This window comes from Phyllostomus discolor, chromosome 2 (assembly GCF_004126475.2).
Source record: "Phyllostomus discolor isolate MPI-MPIP mPhyDis1 chromosome 2, mPhyDis1.pri.v3, whole genome shotgun sequence".
Classification (NCBI taxonomy): domain Eukaryota; kingdom Metazoa; phylum Chordata; class Mammalia; order Chiroptera; family Phyllostomidae; genus Phyllostomus; species Phyllostomus discolor.
Genome location: NC_040904.2, coordinates 213,892,090 through 213,913,976, shown reverse-complemented (window position 1 = coordinate 213,913,976; position 21,887 = coordinate 213,892,090). Strand labels below are relative to the sequence as shown.

The following is a 21,887-nucleotide window of genomic DNA, read 5'->3' as shown; positions in this document are numbered from 1 at the left end:
TCGGGTCCTCCGGGGGTCCAGGCTGGCACTTGGCAAGCCTGTCCTTTGTGTCTGTCACTCCAAGACTGAGGCCATCACGGCCCCGTGCTGGGAGGGTTCAACAGCTTGATGGGAAACTGTCCTCCGAGGGAATGAGAGTTGCCCTTCCCGCCCTCCCGCTTGTGAGTGAGGGCACAGAAAATGAGGCGACGTTAAGGACGTTTCACCTGCACCCAGACTCACCACGTAAGACAGAGCCACTAATAATAGACGTGGTCTCCGAGCCTGGGCAGACTCGTGAACAGACAGCGGAGACTCAGCAAACCACCGTTCTCCTTAGCCCCCTTCCCTGGTAGGCCGTAAAACAGAAATGCAGTAGTCAGGCCTTCACGCCTCTGGTGCTGATTGGCAGTGTGCATGGCAGCTCTGTCGCTGCCGTGGTTACGATGTCACGTCTGCTTGCTCCTGCTGCAGGCTTCCTCGTGGGCCGAGGGCCAGTGGCCTGGGTTGTCATCGCTCCTTCATTGACTCGGGACCCCGGGCCGTAAGGCCCTACAGCCGGGGCGCCACCACTCCGCCCCAGGCAGGGCGCCTAGCTGGCGCCCATTTCCTCCGTGTCTTTGACAGGGCCGGGAGCTAGGTGTAAGGATTATGTGTGGTTTTTTTTTCAAAAATTAACAAAAGGATGAAAACTCAGCAAGGGATTTTAAAGGTTGATTTGAAATGGTATTGATTCTCAACCAAGTTCTATTCCAACATCCCTGTTTTTCACTTGTGATGACCTATGTCCCTTTTTACGGAAGGTCGTCATTGCCTTGACTTCTCTCTCTAGTGTTACTACAGTCATGTTGACCGAACGTCCGGGGTGACGAGGTAACGGTAGATTGGCCACGTCATCTGGCCGCCGGCTGCGGGAACCCGGACGCAGCCGGCGTGCCGTCTCGGAGGCCGGCCGACCCTCGTCCCCAGCGCAGGGGTTCCGGTGGCTTAGCTCCGAGCGTGCTTAATAGTTATTTCTCTTTCACAGCCACACCTATTGCAAATCCAATACTGTCCTTCTTAGATGTTAAACGGATTTTGTTTCAAAAAATTACCGCTAAAGGAGATGAGTTGGTAAAAGCCTTTCACCTGCTCGATACCGGTCACACCATGACAGTGTCCAAGAGTGAGCTGAGAAGAATTGTCACCATCTTCCTGCTGCCCCTCACGCGAGAACAGTTTCACGAGGTGCTGGCCAAGGTACAGTCCGCGTGGCGATCCAGGGCAGCCGAGCTGCGGGAGTGAGGGCGTGGCGGCCAGGGGCTCGGCCCCAGTCCGGCCTGCTCCGAGTCCCACGTCCCGGGGGCGGTGTCGTGCGGTTCACAGTTCGCTCTCCGCTCACTCACGCTCCGGCAGGTGTGGGGCGACCGATGCGGACTTCGGTTGTGTTCCGCAGGCAGCGCCGTTACAGCCCGTGTCTTCTCGCAACGTTGGTAAAAGGCTTGCGTTCAGTGTGTGGAGTGTTGGGTTGACTTATGTTTTGGAACGTACTGCAGATGCTCTTGGCTTATGATGGGGTTATATCCCGATAAACATCCCACGTCGAAAGCGCACTGAACACCCCCAGCCCACCCGACACCCGGCTCCGCTCAGCCTGGCCCACCACACCGTGCTCGGGGCGCTCGGGTCAGCCGCCAGCCGGGCGGGGTCCTCTGACACAGTCCGGGGTCTGTCGTTCACCCCGGGATCGTGATCGTGTGGCCGTGTTCCCCTGCTTCTACAGAGCGTGTGTCCCTGCCAATGGCGCGTCGTTTTCTCATGAGCTTTATTTAACTGACACTGTATACCACATGGGAAATAAAAATATTGTGTTCTCTTAAATGTCTCTTATATTCATGATCTAATGTTAATTTAAAAATTTGACAGTCTTCCCAAGCTAATCAGCTATACAGGAAGAGGAAAAGTACAGAAAATGTGAGATGCGTATCTGTTTTTAAGAGCTACATCTGTTTTTAAAAGGAGTCAGTCGCTGGGAGCTGTTGAACTTCAAAGATTAAAAAAAAAGAGTAAGGCAGGGCCCAGTCGCCTACGCCAAACGGGGAGCACGTTTTTCTGGAGCCTGGAGCTCCTGGGCGCCGTGTGCACATCAGGGAGGCGGAGTCTGGTGCAGGGAACCGGAGGCGGGGTCCCTGGGGGGCGGGGGCGGGGCTTCTCTTCCCAGCCCCTGGGGTCCGGAGAGTGTGTGACCTTTCTGGGTCCTTCAACTGTGAATCTACGTGGTGACACGGATTTCTTTTTCAACAGTTAATGTAAGCCTAATGGGTAACGTATTAAAGTATTTCATGGGGATCCCCCTTAGAATTAGAAGAGCATCTTCCAGGTAGAGCGCATTTACCTAAGTTGTATTGCAAGACCCGTGTCGGGCACGTCTGGCTGTCGGGTGTTCGATGGTCGATCGGCGCCTGACCCCTGGTTTCCGTGGACAGTAACGTGACCTTTCCCAACGTGGCCTCCGCCTCTGAGTGTTCACACAGGAACTTGAGGAGAAGCTGAGTTGGTAACAGGTCACAGGGGAAGGAACACAGTCCCTCCTGGGGCCCGCGGCCGTGCCGGGTGGGACGGAGACGTCCTCAGAGATGCTCGCCAGCGTGAACGTTGACTCCAGCCCCAGTCGAGACTTTGCTCTCGGCTGCTGGATCACCGGCGGGTGGTGTCGATTCTTGAACGTTTCTGCTGGGATCACAAGTGTTGAAAGGGACCAGCTTCTCTGCTCAGGTTTGCAGGCGGGTCATTGCAGGACGGTGTCTGCCGCGTCAGAGTTTGTGCCAGGCCAGAAGCAACGGTACAAAACTCAATGGAGGCCTCCGTCGGTCAGTGGGCGTTCTTTTCCTGCGGGCAGGGCGGGCCCCGTGGCCAGGCGGACTCAGACTCTGCTGTCGCAGAGATGCCCGGCGCTTACCGGCGGTTCTTACCGGCGGTGCTCGGTTGGGAGGTCGCGCCTGCGCTCTGCGGAGCTCCAACTGTTTCCGCTTCCACACCCTGCGAAGGGGGTGTTCGGGCTGCACGACTGACTCACGTAAAATGCCCGGCGTGGCGCCCAGTGCCGGAGCTGCATAGTCCCTCGGGCCCTACCCTCCTCCTTCCAGGTGAGGGAGACTGTGACGTCTCCCACATCAGAGCCACTGGAAAACGCCCTACCGGAAATAAAGGTCATGGGTGTCCCTTCTAGGAAAACAGTGTCACAGAGGACCCCTTTTCCTCTGGGTCCGTCCCCTAGTCGCACACGTTGTGAGTGGTGAGGAGAGGGCGTCCCTTGCAGAGGGAGGACCGAGGTGACCATGCTGGGCTGCGTGGCAGGGACACGAAGGGCCAGGCCGGCGTCAGACTGGAGTGGGTGGGCTTGGGGGCTGCTCAGCAGCGTGGGAAGTTGGACTTCGTGGGATGACACGGACCTCAATAAAATATATTTATTGTGTGTATTTATGTTAATTTTAGTTTTATAATTCTTTTTGGAAGGAGAAAATTATTTTTCACTTAAAAACTTTTTTTTTATTTGGAAGTAATCTCACACCCCCAGAAAGTGTGTAGGACTCAGAACAGTGCAGGTAGAGCCCGGTGGCCCAGACCTGTACGCCGGCGTGTGCGCCGTGAACATGGGGCTCCCCTGCTGTCCGTGAGCATCCTGGGGCGGGGGTGGTGCACGCACACGTGAGTGTCCAGGATCCACCCGAAGAAGGCGGGCGGAGTGGTGCCTTCCTGAACCACGCGAGAGGAAGCTGCTTGTGTTGTGGTTCTTGACTCTGAAGACTTCAGTGTGCGTTTTCTGAGAACTGCTCCACGGGTCACAGCGCCGTCACCAGCTTCAGTGAACTGCACACTGGGAAAGGAGCTTTGGTCCACTTGCAGCCTCGACATTCTCGACTCAGTACTGTTCTCGACAGGGTTTTTTAAAAAGATTTTATTTATTTATTTTTAGAGAGGGAGGGGAGGGGGAAAGAGAGAGAGAGAGAAACATCAATGTACGGCCGCTGGGGGCCGTGGCCTGCAACCCAGGCATGCGCCCCGACTGGGAATCGAACCCATGACATTTCGGTTTGCAGCCTGCGCTCAATCCACTGAGCCATGCCAGCCAGGGCTCGATAGGATTTTTTATTTAAAAGTGACGTTTCTATACCTTAAAAATATATAAACGTAAAGAGAGCTTATACGACACTCAGAAGGTACAACTATTCTGGGCCTCAGCCTCTTGGGGAGTACGTATGTATTATACATATGTGATATTAATGCATGGATGTGAAATACATGTTAGAGTATGTTTTTACTTTATTTTTAGACGGAGCTAGATCTGAGAGAGTCTTGTAGCTGCCTCGCTGACATTTAATCAGGCACAGACTGGCGTTCGCGTTGTTTGCGTTTGGTTCGCTGAGCGCACAGCCCGGCTCGGACGGCTGGGCTCAGCGGCGTGTTCACTGCTAGCACGCACGCCCTCCCGCCTCCAGCGCGAAACCGGCCCCGCGGCCCCGCCGGCCCCTGAGTCCTCTGACTGGCTGTCCTTCTCCTGTCCGCACGCAGATCCCGCTCACCAGCTCTGGGGCCGTGCCCTACCTCGAATTCCTGTCCAGGTTCGGTGGGATTGACCCAAACGCAAATGTTATAAAGAGGTAAGTGGGGTTTTTGTTGTTGTTCACACGAAAATGGGAACTTTGGGATGATAAGAGGTAGGACCTAAGGTCGTTGGAGCTGCTCGAGCTGACAGGCGTGTGTGGAAGGCAGGTGAGTTGGTAGCTTGTCCCCGTGGAAGATGACGATGGAGTCAATCCCCAGTCAAATCTGTGTTTCGGCTTCCGCTCCTGGCCCGCGGGGGAGGCGGGCCGCGGAAATGGGCACGGCGCGGGTGGTGGGGGCCTCCTGGCCGTCAGCACACAGGGCGAGCTTCAGGGTCTGCCAGGGGGCTGCCCCCGGGGCCCGGTGCGGACGAAGGGGGCAAGCAGAAGCACCAGCGGCTCCTGGAAGCCCTCACGTCTCTTGATGGACAGACACGGACGGGGTGGAAACTGGCCGGGAGGTCCGAGGCCAGCCCGAAGGCGTCCGAGTTCACTGTCAGCGCGGAGGGTCGGGAAAAAGGCTCGTCCTCTCCGATCTGCTCGAGCCCTTTCAGCCGCCGCCCTCGTGGGCCGCCGTGAGGAAGCCGCTGAGCAGAGTCAGATCACGGAAGGCCGTGGAGGTGCCTGTCACCCGGGAAGAGGCCGCGCGCCCGCCCGTCCTCAGAGAAGTGGCATTCCACGGACCCTGCCGGGCCCTCTCCAGGTGGGACCCCGCCGTGCTGAGGAACCGCCGGGCAGGGCAGCTGGTTCTCCCCGCGAGGAAGGCGCGGTCAGCCCTCGCCCCCGCTGGGCACGTGCTCCGCGGCTGGGAGGCAGGGACCCCCCTGGAGCGGGAGGTGTTCAGCCTTCCCCGTGAGAAGCAGCAGCCAGTGGGAGACCCTCTGCTGACCCCGCGGAGAAGGGTTCCCGCAGAGCCATGAGCCTGGAAGAGCCTGGACGCTGCCATGATGGAGTCCATCGTGGCGGCAGCTGCAGCGGGCGGGGGGAGCGGGGGGAGCGGGGGGCTGCGGTCCAGTGGGCATAGCGTTTCCATTTAGTGAGATGACGATGTTCTGGTGACCTGTTATGCAACAATGTGAATTTACTTAACATAATAAACTGTACTTTAAAAAATGGTCAAGATGGTAGATGATGTGTGTTTTTTGCTTGTTTGCTTTTTACCACAGTTAAAAAAAGGTCAGAATTAGTACAGACGTTCCAACAAGTACTTGGTCCGGGCCTTCCCTGTGCTGTGTCTGGTTACTGCTCAGGAGGCGGGGGACTGCGGTGGTCTCCAGGGCCATCCAAAAGAACGACGTGCTGTGGACTGCGTTTATAGACTGAGTGTTTATGCCCTTGACCTAAAACCATCTCCTCTAGGGGCACCCTTGATGCGTGGATAGTAACTTAATTTCACATTCTTTGTTGAGAAAGCTAAACAACTGTAAACACAGAAAGCAGGAGGGTTCTTTGTATTTAAATTTTGAAACATCAGTCTAATAATTAATTTGAAATTAAAAGCGGTAGTTCCTCCTTACACAAGAAAGGCTAAATATTTAAACTAAATTGGAAAGACTTCTGACTTACTGAGAAGAGAAGCTGAATTCTACTTGTTAAGATGATGCATTACAGTTAACGGGGGCTTCTCTTTCTAGTACTGTGGTAGCATATGTTCATGAACAGCACTTCCGCTGAAAACAGCTAAAATCCCGGGTAAAAGGTAAAATACTTTAATGCGTTACTGAGTTGGTAAGAAAGCTAGTAACCCTCAGAGGCCAAATGTGCAGTGAAAATTGGGATCCAAAGAGGTGAGTTTTCTAGAAAGCCAATTCTTACCTCGAGGGTATTGGCCAAGTCCTGGTGAATTTGTGTGTGGGTTTTGTTGGCTCTTTGGAAGGAAGGGGACGAGAGACGAAGCCGAGAGGGGTGCCCCAGGGGGCAGAGCCTAAGAGAAGGTCAGTGCACACAGAGTTCGGACACCTGTACCCCCGGGAAGGAGGGCACCGCAGAAGGCCCACAGGAACACACCTGTTTGAACACTGGCGCTGGGTGAACAGGGACAGATGGTAATTGCAGGTTGGTGTCCACGCCGGAGTGTGCCTGCAGTAGTGCTGTCCGTGTCTTGAAAAGCCTCAGGCAAGGGATTTACGTAAAACCGGCCCGGAACTGGGTACGCCCTTCTGTGAGGAGTGCGTCTCCAACCCAGCCCTCCAAGAGTTTCCACGGATGAAGTACCAAGCAGGTAACATCGGAGCACAAAAGAACACCTTGAAAACACACGAAGAGACAAACAACCCAGACTTAAAACCGGTAGAAACAATAGCCAGCAGAGTACCAGAAACAGAATCTAAAAGTAGTGTTTTAATGATTCAAGGAAGGAAAGAATGGATTCAATACATACATACGGAAGAATAGGTAGTAAAAACAAAGATTTGAAGAAGTACAAAATGAAACTTCTGGCCCTGAAAGCTGCCGTCACGGTGGCTGTACACCTCATCAGACGGGCGGACACAGCGGGTTGCACACAGCCGCGAAGAGCGTCAGTGCAGCGGAAGACCGACCCGGAGAAGTTGCCCAGCACGCAGCGCGGGAAGACGACGATGCGGAATGTGGAGGGGGAATAAGACACGGGAGGAGGGGGAGAGGAGGCCTGATGTGCTTCTCGTTGGATTTATCGATACATGAGAGAGATCGGGACAGAGGTGATACTTGGAAAGATAGTGGCTGAGAATATCAAGCGAGACAACAAAAAGAAGTGCCGAGACCCATCACAGTGAAACTACAGAATGTCAAAGTCGGAGGGGAGCTCTTAGACACTTGGAGAAGAAGCAGCGAATTGATTTCAGGGAGGGACAGACCGACACTGAGTTGAGCGGTGACGAGGAGAGGTGGAAAAGACAGTGGGGAAACATCTCTTCCGCGTGCTGAAATGAAGCGTTTGCCACTGTCAGATTCTCTGCTGTTTGTAAGAATAGGAATGAGCCTTTTCTTTGGGAATCCCTAGAACCTTCTCTTCTCGCCACAGTTACGCTCGTCCGCTGATAATGGGTATTTGGAAAAGGGGGAACTAGCTGCCCCCTTGGCCCAAGGTGTGTGTGGAAGGTTACCTGTCAACGAGATCTCCCGTACTTTTTTCAGACCGACTTGCATAAAAACAACGGGCAGCCTTTGCAGTCCGAGAATTACCGGGTCACGAGGCTGGGCTGGGCCTCAGGACACTGACAGAGCTGCGGCTCAGGTTCCCTGAATCGGTGGCGGCAGGACTGATGCGGGTCCCAGCGCTTCACTCCCGGGAACACGGGTGGGGAGGTCCCGTGGTACCAGCTGGCACTGCTGCCCTCCCCACACGGGAGAGTCCTCCGGGAATGTCCGAGAGTGGCTGGTTCAGTGGGAAGGCACGTGAAGCTTGGAGAGGATGTTTCGCTTGTTAAAGACATTTAAGACCTGGAATGCCACGAAAACTTCTGTTGCTCTGAGTGCACGACAGCCGGCAAGGGCGAGAGGGGAACTACTGTCATACCTAGTGGGGAGGGCCTCCCGTCATTTGTGGTGATGGTGGTGTCATCATCGACCCTCAGAAGCATCAAAGGGATTATTCTACTTAATAAATTGAGCCTTTTTGAAATTGTATTTTATTGATCATGCTGTCACAGTTGTCCCATTTTTTCTCCCCATTATCCCCCTTTGCCCTGCAACTTTTCCCACCAGCATCCCCCCACCCTAGTTCACGTCCGTGGGTCGTACATGTAAGTTCTTTGGCTGCTCCATTTCCCATTCTGTTCTTACCCTCCCCCTGTCTATTGTGTACCTACCATTTATGCTTCTTATTCCCTGTACCTTCCCCCCTCTCGCCCCATCCCACTCCCCCACTGATAACCCTCCATGCGATCTCCATTTTCATGATTCTGTTCCTGTTCTGGTTGTTTGCTTAGCTTGTTTTTGTTTTTTAGGTTCAGTTATTGATAGTTGTGAGTTTGTCATTTTACTGTTCATATTTTTGGTCATCTTTTTCTTAGATAAATCCCTTTCACATTTCATAAAATAAGGGCTTGGTGATGATGAACTCCTTTAACTTGACCTTATCTGGGAAGCACTTTATCTGCTCTTCATTCTAAATGAGAGCTTTGCTGGATAGAGTCATCTTGGATGTGGGTCCTTGTCTTTCATGACTTGGAATACTTCTTTCCAGCACCTTCTTACCTGCAAGGTTTCTTCTGAGAAATCAGCTGATAGTCTTATGGGAACTCATTTGTATGTAACTGTCTCCTTTTCTTTTGCTGCTTTTAAGATTCTCTCCTTATCTTTCATCTTGGGTAATGTAATTGTGATGTACCTTGGTGTGTGCTTCCTTGGGTCCAGCTTCTTTTGGGACTCTCAGCTTCTTGGACTTCCTGGAAGTCTATTTCCTTTGCCAGATTGGGGAAGTTCTCCTTCATTATTTTTTTCAAATAAGTTTTCAACTTCTTGCTCTTCCTCTTATCCTTTTGGCACCCATACAATTTGGATGTTGGAACATTTAAAGATGTCCTGGAGGTTTCTTAGCCTCTCCTCATTTTTTTTTTAATTCTTGTTTCTTTATTCTGTTCTGGCTGAATGTTTATTTTTTTCTTCTGGTTCAAATTGTTGATTTGAGTCCCAGTTTCCTTCCCGTCACTCTTGGTTCCCTGTACATTTTCCTTTATTTCACTTTTCATAGCCTTCACTTCCTCTATTTCGTGACCATATTCAACCAATTCCGTGAGCATCCTGATTACCAGTGTTTTGAACTGTGCTGATAGGTTGGTTATGTCTTCATCAGTTAGTTCTATTTTTCTTGGTACTTTGATTTGTTCTTTCATTTGGGCCATATTTTTTGTCTTGGTGAGCCTGTTACGTAGTAAGGGGCAGAGCCTTAGGTGCTCACCAGGGCGGGGCATCCCACAATGCTGTGTTGTGGTGCTGTCTGTGGGGGAGGGGTCTGAGAGGGGACAGTCCTGCTTGCTCAGCTCTCGGCTGGCTTTCAGTCACTTCCTCCACTAACCACAAGCAAATTGTGCCCTTCCGGTGCTGATTCCTGGGCAGGTGGGTTTGGGTACATTGTAGGATCTTGTGGGCCCCTCCAACGAACTCTCCTGTGAGGCCGGGAGTTTCTTTCGCCACCACAACCCCCACAGGTGTTTTCAGCCAGAGGTTTGAGGCTTCATTTCCCTGCACTGGGACCCTGGTTGTGGGTCTCTCTCACCCCCAGGTTGTTCCTCCAGATTCCCTCCATGCAGATGTGGGACCGCCTGCTCCACCAGCCACCTGCCTTGCCTGGTCCTCCAGCCGCCTTGCCGTGCGTCCTCTCCGCCCTGGCTGCCCGTCTCTGCTCCTCCTACCGGTCTGGATGAATGTTTCTTTAACTCCTTGGTTGTCAGACTTCCATAGAGTTTGATTTTCTGGCAGCTCTGGTTATTTTTTGTTTTTAAATTTGTCGTTGTCCTTCTTTTGTTTGTGCAAGGAGGCAAAGTGTATCTACCTATGCCTCCATCTTGGCCGGAAGTCAGATTGAACCTTTTTTTTTTCCCTGATGGATATGTAGGACATTTCTGCATATCGACTGATGTCTTCTGCGTATTCCATAATCCACGTGGCACTTGGCACAAAGCCACCTCCTTGAAGCACAACTACAACCGTCAATGTCCAAGATAATCACAGCACCTTAGGAGGACTTTGGGAAAGCTTTCCAGGCACCACACAGAAGAGCCACCCACAGGTCCGAAGAAGAACTTACTGAAGAGCCTGAGAAGTGTGTCGAAGCTGAGTTGGCTCACCAAGACCGTGCATCAGCCTTTGGGGCGTTAGTGGACAGAGCAGGTGTGGAGCTGATCCAGCAGGTAGGCTGTGACAAAGAAGAAGGGAGGCAAGGCCCTGGGCCCCGAGAAGCAGGGTTTGGGAGGAGGAAGATTGCTTGCTGCCGAGAAACTCCGGAAAGGGGACCCATACGGAAGAAGCCGTCTGCATATCATCACTTTGAACTTGTATGCTTTTAGGGGGTCACTTCAATTTGGACAGCTTGCTTGAATTTTGGAAGATTAAAGACATGATCAAATGAATGAGAAACATTAAAAAATAAAGACTAAGAGTAAAATAAAAACCTTTCCAGATAAAGACTGTTTATCTTCTGCAGACCTTGACCAAAGGAGAGCCTAAAAGATACGCCGAAGGCAGAAGGAATGGGACCCAGGTGGCCCTCTGTGGTCTGTCCCCCCAGCCAGTGGGGACTCTGCTGCTCCCCTCCGTCCCCTGTACTCAAGCCCAAGACTGCCTTGGAGTCACTGACTCGGGGCCTTTGGCAGGTTGTCCCCTCGGCAGCTCTTCCCCTGCAGGCCGCTCTGCCACACCCTGCAGGTCAGCACTCCGTGTGACCTCCATCTAGAACTTGGGCTCCGCGAGGGGGCCTTTATCAGTTCTATTGTTCGGTGAGTCCCAAGCCCCTGGCGCAGTGTTTGGCACATAGTAGGTGCTTACCACATGTGTGTTGAAGAAATGGAAAAACCGCAATGAAAACACCTGTAGTCAGCAACCCGAATGAATCTCATGGACATAAGATTGAGTGAAGGAGCAAGAAACAAAAGCATCTCCTGTTCACATGGCATTCCAAAAAGACACGTTGAACTGTATTTTGGGGGGATGCATACCTAGGTGGTAAAATTTTAAACAAATGAAAGAAAATGGCATCTTCCATACTAGGAGAGCAGGTACTCCCAGGAGGAGGCGAAACATCACAACTAGAGAGGATGGTGGCAGCGGGGGGGGAGCCTTTTTGAACTTGGCTTTGATTCTTCATTTGGGTAATTGTTAAACTTTGCATGTGGCTGTGTGTACTTCTCTGCAAGCGGGTTATGTTTCATAATAGCAGTTTGAAGCCCAAGGAATTTAATGAGCAGATTACACACAGCTGAAGAAATAAGTGACCTCAGAGAATGGTCAGAAAACATTAGCCGGAAGGCGGCGCAGCGATGCAGAGGAGGTACTAGGAATTCTGGGAAGAGAGGGGTGAGAGACGGGGTGGGGATAATATCCCAAGGAACAGTGGCTGAGAACTTTCCAGAACCGATGAAAGACAGTCCCCTGAAGTTTCAAGAAGCCAAATCTCAAGCAGGATTAAAAGCAGGAGCAGAGACAGGACCCCAAAGCCAAAGCCAAATGTCAGCATTTAGACAAAAGCGACTTCTGAGCAGTAACAAAGGAGGCCAGGAGAGAGTGGTTTACTCACTCCGATGTGTCAAAAGAGAGCCCCTAGTTTCATCGTGCAGCTGATGAAACTGTCTTTCAGCATTCCTGGCACCGAAATGAAGACCTGCTCACTCAAACGCAGTCTGCCCCTGCCAGCCCTGGACAGCAGTGCGCCGGTCGGTCGGATTCCGAGTAGAAGGACCTGATCCAGGCAGAAGGTTGGAGGTGACAGAAGGGGGAAGGAGGACCACAGACGGCAGCAGGAGCGTGGTGAACCCTGAGCTAATCAGCTGACTACGGGAAGCACTACTAACAACCGTGGGAAATGACGATGCTCCCGGAATTTAAAAACTGAATGAGAGTAACATACAAGATCGTGGTGATATTGCAGTTGAGAGGAGGGGCTGGAATCCAGTGCTCTAGAGCTGTTACCTGGTCCGGTAGGAAGATACAAGTTTTGATTCACTTAGACTCTGAAAAGTATGCAGGTTGCAATTTCCAGAGCAACTGTTAAAAGATTAAAAACCGAGTAACTCACACACTTACAGAAGCAAAGCAACAGAATGATAATAATAGGATTAACCAACCCAAAAGAAGGGGTGAAGGGGGCAGGGCAAACGGAAAACCTAAATGTATCAGTAATTATAATAAATGTTCCACTTTTAGCGCAAAGGTTGACTAGGTAACAAATGGTAAAATTTGCTGAGAGGAACACCAAAGTGTGTTTGTAGAATGGTTAAAGTGAAAGGGCTTTAAACAATACCATTCCAATGAACACCAAAGAAAGCCGATGGCAGTAGCTTAACATCAGACCGTGGACCATCCCCGGAAGCGGACACTGAGAGGGAGTTTGGGGTGGCGAGGATCAGGGAAGACCCCGTGGAGAGCAGGGGCCTGGGCCGGCCGGCAGGTGGACAGGTGGAGCCCCGTGCGAGGCGGCTGGCGGCCATCACCCGCTGCTGTGGGGAAGGGTAGGTCAGTGCGGAGAGCCAGCCGGCCAGGTACAAGCCCTGCGGCACCTCTTCTGCTGATGGTGCGCACACAGGCCTCTGTCCGAGTTTTATCCTGTGCCTGCGAAACACACTACCGATAGTGTTTTCTATTTCACACATGATTAAAACTATTAACTGCCGTGGTCCAGCCGCAGCTAGGTCCAGGGGTTCCTGAAAGGCGGGTGAGGCGTCGGGGATGGGAGACAGACGACAACACGCCTCAGAGGACAGTGATGCTCTGTTCCGTTTATTGCAAGTACAAGCAGGTTTTTATACTTTTATTTTTAGCAGTGATTGACATTTGCGATTAGGTAAAGCAGAAAAAAATTAATACAAAGGTAACCAGGAAAAATACAAAAATTCCCATAGATTCAGTTATATTAAACAAAGATTATTATAACCATGAGAGCCATAAATCAGACAATTAGAAATAGCTGTACGTACAGAGTTTGAATGTCTTATTGTTTATTAAAATTCTCAGAATTTATCATGGGGCAAAAGGACATGGTAAATTGAACAGAGGTTATAGGAAATTTATTATAAGGCCTTTGTGATGTTTAACTTACCTATTTATCTTTTCTGTCTAAGATATTTCTCTATGTACCATGGACTCTAACTCCCTGGTAACTGTTTCTACATGCTTAATTTATAATGGTTAACCAGCTTTTCTTATTTCTTTGTGTGTCTAATTCTACTTGATATATATTCCTATTCAAGGTAAAGGCGGGGCTGTTACTCCAACAACTTTTAGACACTCAGGGGCTATTTCATTAGAGGGGATTTTATTCTCTGGTCAGGAAATTATTTTATACAACTTCATTGGAATTATGCAAATCAATAAACCTGAGATACAGGTATCTAACAATCCCACCACCTTTTAATCACCAAAACAAACAGGTAAGGAGAGATAAACAGGAAATTCAGCTACAATAAACTCTTTTTATTTCTTAGTTAATAAACACCAGGGAGGTCTGCTTCGAGCTAGCCTTTCCATGAAATTTAGACTATTATAAAACACTTGAACTTCATCCTAATTGACCATTCTAATGTCACCTTCATTACATGCTCCTGTATAAGGCAATGGGGGATCTGGAACCCTCTACAGACTATTAACTCCTCTTGGGGGATACCATAATTTGCCAATAATCTAATATGCTACCCAGGGGTATCCCTGGGCTGTGGGTAAGCGTCTGTATAGTTTTTTTCTTGTTTTCTAGAAAGACTCTTTGTATCTATGGGTAAGGAACAGGCATGGGAAAGTCCGCCAATAATTCAACCTATTGTAACTGATTTATGAATTATTTTATGGGAACAATCAGGGATAATTTCTTCCTCAGGTTTATAAACACTTGACTTAAAACAATCTGGGCATGATTCAGTAGTCTGGGGAGAACTAGTTGTCCCTTCAGAATAACCCTCAAAATCGATCACTGACTCCCTTCGAGCCTCTTTCTCCTCATGGTCTGTTCTTATGGGAATCAGGGTACAAAGTAAGGCCATGATTAATATTAGCAAGGAAATTATTAAAAGCAGTCCCCAGAAAAATTACCGCCCCCCTTTGTATGCCACGCTCTCTTCCAGGAAGATGGATTCCTTGAATGCCCTCTTTCCACGTTCAGACCTTGTTAAAAAACATGGTTGGAAGAGGGCGTGGCAATTAACATATAGCCCTGGCTGGCATAGCTCAGTGGACTGAGTGTGGGCTGCAAACCAAAGCATCGCAGGTTCAATTCCCAGTCAGGGCACACGCCTGGGTTGCGGGCCAGGTCCCTAGTGGGGGCCACATAAGAGACAACCAAACAATGATGTTTCTCTCCCCCTCTTTCTCCCTCCCTTTCCCTCTTTAAAAATAAATAAAATAAAATCTTTCAAGACACTGCGATACTTTGGTTCACAGCCTGCACTCAATCCACTGAGCTACACTAGCCAGGGATTTAAATAAAATCCTTTTTTTTAAGATTTTACTTATTAATTTTTAGAGAGGGAAGGGAGGGGGAAAGAGAGAAACATCAATGTGCAGTTGCTGGGGGCCATGGCCTGCAACCCAGGCATGTGCCCTGACTGGGAATCGAACCTGTGATGCTTTGGTTCGCAGCCCGTGCTCAATCCACTGAGCTACGCCAGCCAGGGCTTTAAATAAAATCTTAAAAAAAAACTATTAAAATACGGCATTTAACAGAACGTAAGACTGGATTCCTGACAAGGTGCCGTCTTCAGCTTGGGCAGGCCACCTAACCCCTCTGAGCCTGTGTCCTCCTGGGTAAAACGAGGTTCATTTTTGCCTGAAGTGTCCCGATGGCTTGCCCCTTCCCTCGCCTGGAGTCCGGACTCCTCGCCGTGGCCCCCAGCACCGCAGGGCTGGCGCCTGCCTCTGGCTCCTGCTCATTGTGTCCCTCCGCCTGTCCCCGCTGGGCGTCCCGCCACAGGGGTGTGCTGCCTCTGCCTGGCCCCCAGAGTGTCTCCCCCTGGGGGACAGCTCCTGGCTCCGGGCTCCTGAGCTTGCGGGTCTGGCTGTTTGCATCAAGAAGAGCTGTTTCAGCTCCCCCTGGTCCGCCATCTCGCTCCCTGTGCGCCGCGCTTCCCTTCAGGGCTCCCGTGGTGGTCGCGGCCCACGCCACTCATCTGTGTGTGTTCCGTCTGCCGCTGTCACCGGCGCTAAGTGTGTCTGAGACTGGAAACGGTGTCCCGGGCTGCACGGCGGCCCCAGGCCTGGGCGTCGGTGGCGGGCTGAGCTGTGTGACCCGAGGAGCAGCACGCCCCTCTTGTTCCTCGTGCCCACAGCAGCCCTCCCAGCGTGTCCCCAAGAGGGGCTCTCCAGGGGTCTCCGCGCAGCTGCCTCAGGGCCAGCGCAGCCTCGAATGCAGTTAGTAAACCCGAAGGACCGAGGCATGGCACAGACACACACCCACCCGCAAGTCCCAGCGAGTGGCTGGGGTGCGCCACAGCGCGGACGGGGGACCGAGGGGTCGGGACACAGTGCCGCAGCAGAGGGGGTGGGGGTGGGCCCGGGAGCCAGACCACCAGGGTCTGCCCCGGGCTCCTCCACGTCTTCACGGGCGACCGTCGGCCCCTCAGTCTCTTCCGTACGCGGGAAGAAGACGGCCCCTAACCCGCAGAGCGGCCCTGAGCGGGGAATGAGGGGAGGCCTGGCCCCAGGCGTGCTCACTGGGTGCAGCCCCTGGTTGCTCCAGGGCCGTCCGCCCTCCGGAGGAGGGGTCAGTGTCGCAGACCGGACACCGAGGCGGGGAGGGGGTCAGTGAGCAGCCCAGGGTCATGCTCCTGGCAGATGGTTGTGCGTAAGAAACACGTTGTGTTTAAAAATACGTACTTTAGAAATCCCGATCGTTGGGATCTCTGAATGTCCTGCGTGAATGTTTATTTACTTGGTTAGAACATTTTAACAGTTTTTACTCCTGATTTTCAGGGACAGCAGACATGAAGTGAGGGGCTGTCGGACCCTGAAAGAACTGGAACTCCAAGTAGGAGAAAAGGTGAGAGGGCTTTCAGCATTCTTGTCCCCCGCCCTCCGCCGGAAGCCCTTGTTCTTGAAGGCAGACGATGCGGGCCGGGCCACGTCCTGCCGTCGGTGGTCTCGTGTCAGAGTGGTCTGGCTGAGCAGGGCCCTCGCCAGCCCGCGTGAACGCCGGCGCCCAGGTGGCTGCAGCCCCCTCCGACGGCAGCTGCTGGTCACGGGCACCCCAGGGGCCCCGGAATCGCAATCGTTTCGGTGCTGACCTCCGGTCACTGTGCGTAGGGCTGCCCTTGCCGTTTGGTCTCACGGGGAAGCGGGGTTTTCTGTGACCGGAGAGAAGCGCTGCCCTCCGGCAGTACATGCCGACCGGGTGCAGCGGGCAGAACACCAAGGCAGCCGCACGCACAGTGAGGGACCTGTGGTGCGGCAGGACCGAGCCGCTCAGCCGCTGGAGCTGCCCTGTGTGCCGCCCGGGGTGGGACGCCAGGGCCCGCGCCGCTCTTGGAGGGGGGGCGGTGCTCACGCGGTCCGGCATCGGGACCTGTCCCTCCCGAGAGCAGCCGAGGGTCCCGGCCTGATTTACTCGAGGCGATGTGTTTGAAACCGGACACGTTGTCTTTCCTTCCTGAACTCTTCCGAGATTTTCATACTTTTGAAAATCCAAACGAGCCAGAAACCCACAGAATGTTGGTCTGGATTCTCCCGGCTGACGCTGTGACCACGAGGGCGCGGGTGTGCGAGCACCACGCGCTCCCAGGAAGCCCGTCGCCGACACTGGTGGGAGTGGGGCCCCGAGTGTGCGCGTCCTCCGTCACGGCCCACGTGTTGCCCCGTGAGGAATGCCCACGGGATGGATGTTCTGGAGGGTTTGCATCGTTTGCCTTTTCATAACCACCGCTACGGGAGCTTCTCCTGGGGAAGCCCGCCGTGCGCGACAGCCCTGCCAACGCGAACCCTGCTTCCGGTCAGTGGTGCCGCCTCACGGTCGGTGTGCAGTGGGCGGCGGCGGTGGGACTCGGAATGACCGAAAACAGGGCTCGGGGGAGGAAAGCCGAGCGGGCGGCCTCCCACCTGGCCCCTCCCCGGCCCCTCCCGCTGATCCCCTGGGTGGGAGCAGCCCTCCAGTGGGGGGAGCGGCAGTTGAAACCGTGCGGCTTTCCTGTAGCTCCTGGTGCGAACCAGACGGTGACAGTAGAAGGCGGGGGAGCGGGGATTGATGTCCTGGGGACCTGTGCATTCAGGCCAGCGGGAGCTGCGGCTGGGTCCTACCCACAACCGCAGCCCTGGATGGACGGGCAGGCGCAGTGGCACCAGACTGGCCGGGGGACCTGGCCAGACCCGGGTTTCTGCCCTGGGCGCTGCCACTTCCCAGCCAGGTGGCCTCGGGCAAGTCCTTGCCATTGGCTCTCTTCATCCATCAGAGGGGGTGGTAGCACCCACCCTGGCGTGCTGCCGTGTGGCTTGGAAATGCCGGGCAGCGAGGGCCTGGAAGACCTGGCGGCGCAGCCAAGGCGAGGACGGTCACTGCAGCTTCCTGGAAAGTACGGGTGCGTCCCCCGCTCGCAGCCACCCCAGTGGGAGCAGAACAGACCCAGCACGCTCCCCGACTGCCTGCCGTGCGCAGCAGCACACCCCGAGGTCAGACTCGGGTCCTACAGCTGGTCCAGGCACGGACGTGGGGGCCTCCGTGGTCCGGGAGTGGAAGGGTGCTGCGTGTTCTGTTTGAATGGCAGCCCCGGGGCTCGCTGGAGCCCAGAACCGTGTGAATGTCTCTGAGGGATGGGAGCCGGCCTCCGCTAAGTGCAGGGGTGGTCTCGCCTTTCTAGGCCAACAGAGAATGAGCAGTTGGCCCCGCAAACTGACCGAGCCCCAGTTTGCTTGTTTTTTTTTACGTTGTCCTCATCCCCTCCCTTCCTCATGCGCACGGAGACCCTCCGACACGGGTTCCAGGTCGAGCTCGCTCCCCTGCCGAGCCCTGCAGCTCTGGGTCTGCTCATCTCTCCCCCCCCCCCCGCCCCCCGCGGGGGGAGGAGGGTGTGCTCTCCAGGCCCTGCCACCCCTGGAGCTGTGCAGGAGGGGGCTGCTGTGTGAGCCCCCTGGGGCCCTGGATCTGGGGGCAGACGAAGCTCTGGAAGCCTGTGGGGTGCTCAGGGAGTTGTGTCCAGGCTTTGGCTGGCCTGGTCCCCGGTCACCTGCACGCAGGTTCCCCTCCGGGCTTCACGCGCCCTCGCCCTTTTGGCCCTGGTGTGTCACTCGGTCACAGACCTGACTGTGCTTTCTTTCCTTTGGCTCCTCCTCCACGCCTTTGACTAGACGGGTAGCGGGGACTCTGGTCCCCAGGTCCTCTGCTTTCCCAGGCCTGTAGGAGGGGGAGGGACTCGGTGGGAACCGGCACGCCGGCCGCTCCGTCTGCACGGGGAGCTCTGGGCAGGTCTCCGCCGTCCTGCCCCGACTACTTCAGGGCAGTGAGATGTATGAGTGAGAGAGAGTGTTAGACCCCCTGCCCCCCCAGGGAGGCCAGTTCTCAGCAGCCACTGAAACTCCGTCCGTGGTGGGCTCTACCCGCCACCAGGTGGCTCCCCCCAGCCTCCTTCCGAGGCGTTCTGTGGTTCCAGCCTGTGAGACACGAGAACCCCGGCGGAACCAGCTGAGTCCGAGAAGAAGGTCTCGGCGCATCCGGGAGGAGTCAGGAGGGCGTGCAGACCCAGAGTCCCGGACTCGCGTCTCCGTTGGTCATGAGCACGTGGCCAGCCCGGCCGGATCTGTGTATTCTGCAATGTCAAGTTCTGTCCAGCGTGCTCTGCCCTCCCAGCGTGACCCTTCACAAACACGGGGAGGCCTCTCCCCGCCACCCACAGCCTGGAATTAGGTTCCGCAGCCGAATCAGCCTCCGGTGGCGGGTTGTCCCTGGGGTGCAGCAGCTGGGCTCCCTCCCCAAAGCCTGTGGCCCCAGAGGTGGCTCTCTGGGAAAAAGGGGACCTGGAGGGTCCCGGCGAGTGGATTCAGGGAAGACAGCCCGCAGTGCCTGCTTCGGCCGCCTGGGAAAAGGCTCTTGCGGGGCTGGCCGGGCCTCCGTCCTCCGGACGCACAGGGGATCTTGGGTTTCGCCAGCTCTAGTGAGGACAGCAGCTGGCACCGAGCACTTCGCAGAGGCCGTTCCAGGTGCCTCCCTGCGTCACGTGGCTCCCAGGAGGAGCCCACGAGGCAGGTGCCGTCGTCTCCCTGCACCGACAGGAGGGAACCTGGGCGGGGGCTCAGCGGCCTGGACTCGGGCACATGGCCGCAGTGGCCGCCCCGGCAGCGGGGCTCCGAGTCCTCACCCTGGTCCGCCGGCGGCCCTGCCTCTCGGGGCTGCTCACGCTGCAGGCAGCACGTGCGCCCGAGCACCCTGCCTGCGGGCGGGACGGCGACCTCTCTCCGCTGTGGTCATGTGGATGCAGGGAGGCCTGTGCTCCGGCTGCAGGGCCGGCTTTCATCCACGTAGCGTCGGCTTGCGTGGGCCCTCGGGAGGCTCCCTTCCTCCTCTGCCTCCAGCGTCCTGCCCTCCCCGTCTCCCCGACTCCCCAGTCTCAGGCTCCCCGCCTGCCCTGAGGGCCCAGCTGCAGCCGGGAGTGGTGGCCGGCCGGAGGCCTGAGACGTGGGTCTTCACCTTCTTCAGGACAGAGAGGACTGAAGCTGAGCTGCTGTGTGTCACCTTTTTATCCCGTTTGTCTGTGGTCGACTCCCCACGTGAGAGTTGGGTGGCAGCGAAAGGAGAGCCCGGCCAAGGAGGGAGACCTCACCTCGCCGGCTGCGTGCTCCCTGCAGCCGTGCCCGGGGTCTGGGGGGACAGGAAGCGTAGCTGGCCTCCCTGAGCCCACAGCGGGCGTTGGGGAATGTCGTGACGCCCCCCCCCCCCCCCACACACAGAAAGGTCCTTCCTAAGTGAAGGCTGGAGTTCCAGAGTGTAATTCGGTTACAGACAGGAGAGAGAAAGATTAAACAAACACACCTCATGCCCCAGGCTGTTTGCTGCCGTAGCTTGCCGCCGCCCAACTCAGGGCGGCTGCTTCCAGCCTGGGCGCCGCCGTGTCAGAACGTCCCGTCTGCCCGGCCGCAAGGCACGGCCGGCCGGTCATCCGGCACGGGTTTCACGGGCTTGCCTGGTGCCTTGTGGCTCCGCCGACACAGCCGGCGTCATTTCAGAGGCAGCTAGGAGGTGCTGAGGGCGCTGAGCTGCTTGCGTGGGCTGTGATGTCCTTGTGCAGGAGAGACGAAAGTGATGGGTGGATCCGTTTTCTTAAATAGGTGAGTTTTTCTGAAAGAGAAATTTACAAAATTATGACTCGACGGGGGACAAAGAAACAATTGCTGGAATCACAACCATTTTATGAACACACCCTAGCATGGTAACACTGCGTGAGCGTGGACCGATGTACTGGTGTGCAGGCCGTGTGCCCGGTGAAAAGACCGTCAGACCCAGCACGGGGCCGTTCGCTGAGACACACAAGCTCCATATTCTCCTAATCCCACCCCCAGCAGCTCTGCCGTGGTGCTCTCGGTATTAATTGCCTCTTACAGCAGGTATTTGAACACATCTCCTCTTTCATCCGAAGGAAATATTAGCATATCGCAGAGCTGTTGGGACAGATTGCATCTGAGGCACTCGCCCCTCCCCGCCGAAAAGCCCATCAATCACAGCTGAACATAGTGATTAATAATGTCACAGCTCGCTCGCGTGCGTCCGCGTGCGCCCGAGCGCAGACTCGTGCTCGCGCTGTGATCCAGCGAGTGTCGCACGGCAAGACAGCCACTTGCCATTTTATATTTAAAAAAAAGAAAAGATGCTGAAAACACCCTCCAGAAACTATTTTTGTTGCTCTATTATTAATTTACTAAAGGCTTCATCGGGAAACTAAAGCAAAGATTCCATTACATCAGAATTTGTAATTATTTCAGACTTCAGTTTATCCTTAAAAAAAAAATAGGTTCTTTCTGTACGTAGCAGACCGGCAGCACAAATAGGACCGCAGGGGTGGACGTTTGAGGCAGGGCGGGGGCAGAGAGCCGGGCGCAAGGCTAGGACTCGCCCCGCCACGCGCCGTCGGAGTGACCCCGGCCCATGACCCTCCGCAGACCCTTCCTCCCGGGCTGTGACCCGGGAGGCGGTGCGCAGGGTTACTGTTGAGATTCTCCGTGGGAATAAATACGACGTGAGCGTCCCACAACGCCGGAGGTTACTCAGAACATCGGGGTTTGCCTTTGGAGGCGGTCAGACGTGAGGCAAGGCATTCCCTTGTGCACCATCGTCACACGGTAGCGTGCGGTCGTTTACGGTTTGAAGCTGCAGAGGGGAGGGACCAGGGGGCCGTGTGCCGGGGGCGCCCACGTTTCTGGGGTTCGGGGCTCCCCACTGTTAATAGGGCAAGTCGCAGCCTTCGACTGTGCTCCTCACCCACCTCCCGTGGCCTCGCCCCCGTCTCAGTAAATGGGTCGGCATTCACTGGGTTGTTCATGGGCAAAGCTAGGACTGGCCTTGGGGCCTGTCTCTCCCTTACTGGCCCCTCCACTGCTCCAGTCTGGTCCAGCCTGTTGTGTCCTGAAACCGGTCCCAAACACTTCACCTCTGTCCACCCCCACTGCCCCCCTGTCCCCGCCCCAGGCTTTGTCAACACCCTCCTCCCCCACAACCCCACCTGGCCCTTA

The 21,887-nt window shown here is 54.8% G+C and overlaps 1 protein-coding gene across 1 annotated transcript in view; it reads left to right on the top strand.

Annotated features, from left to right (window-relative positions):
- EFCAB6 (EF-hand calcium binding domain 6) overlaps positions 1-21,887 on the top strand; it is a 152,533-nt gene that overhangs the window by 18,576 nt on the left and 112,070 nt on the right. Inside the window, 3 exon segments of the mRNA XM_036019725.1 lie at positions 1,007-1,218; positions 4,531-4,619; positions 16,155-16,221. Of these exon segments, the coding sequence (XP_035875618.1) occupies positions 1,007-1,218; positions 4,531-4,619; positions 16,155-16,221 (368 nt within the window).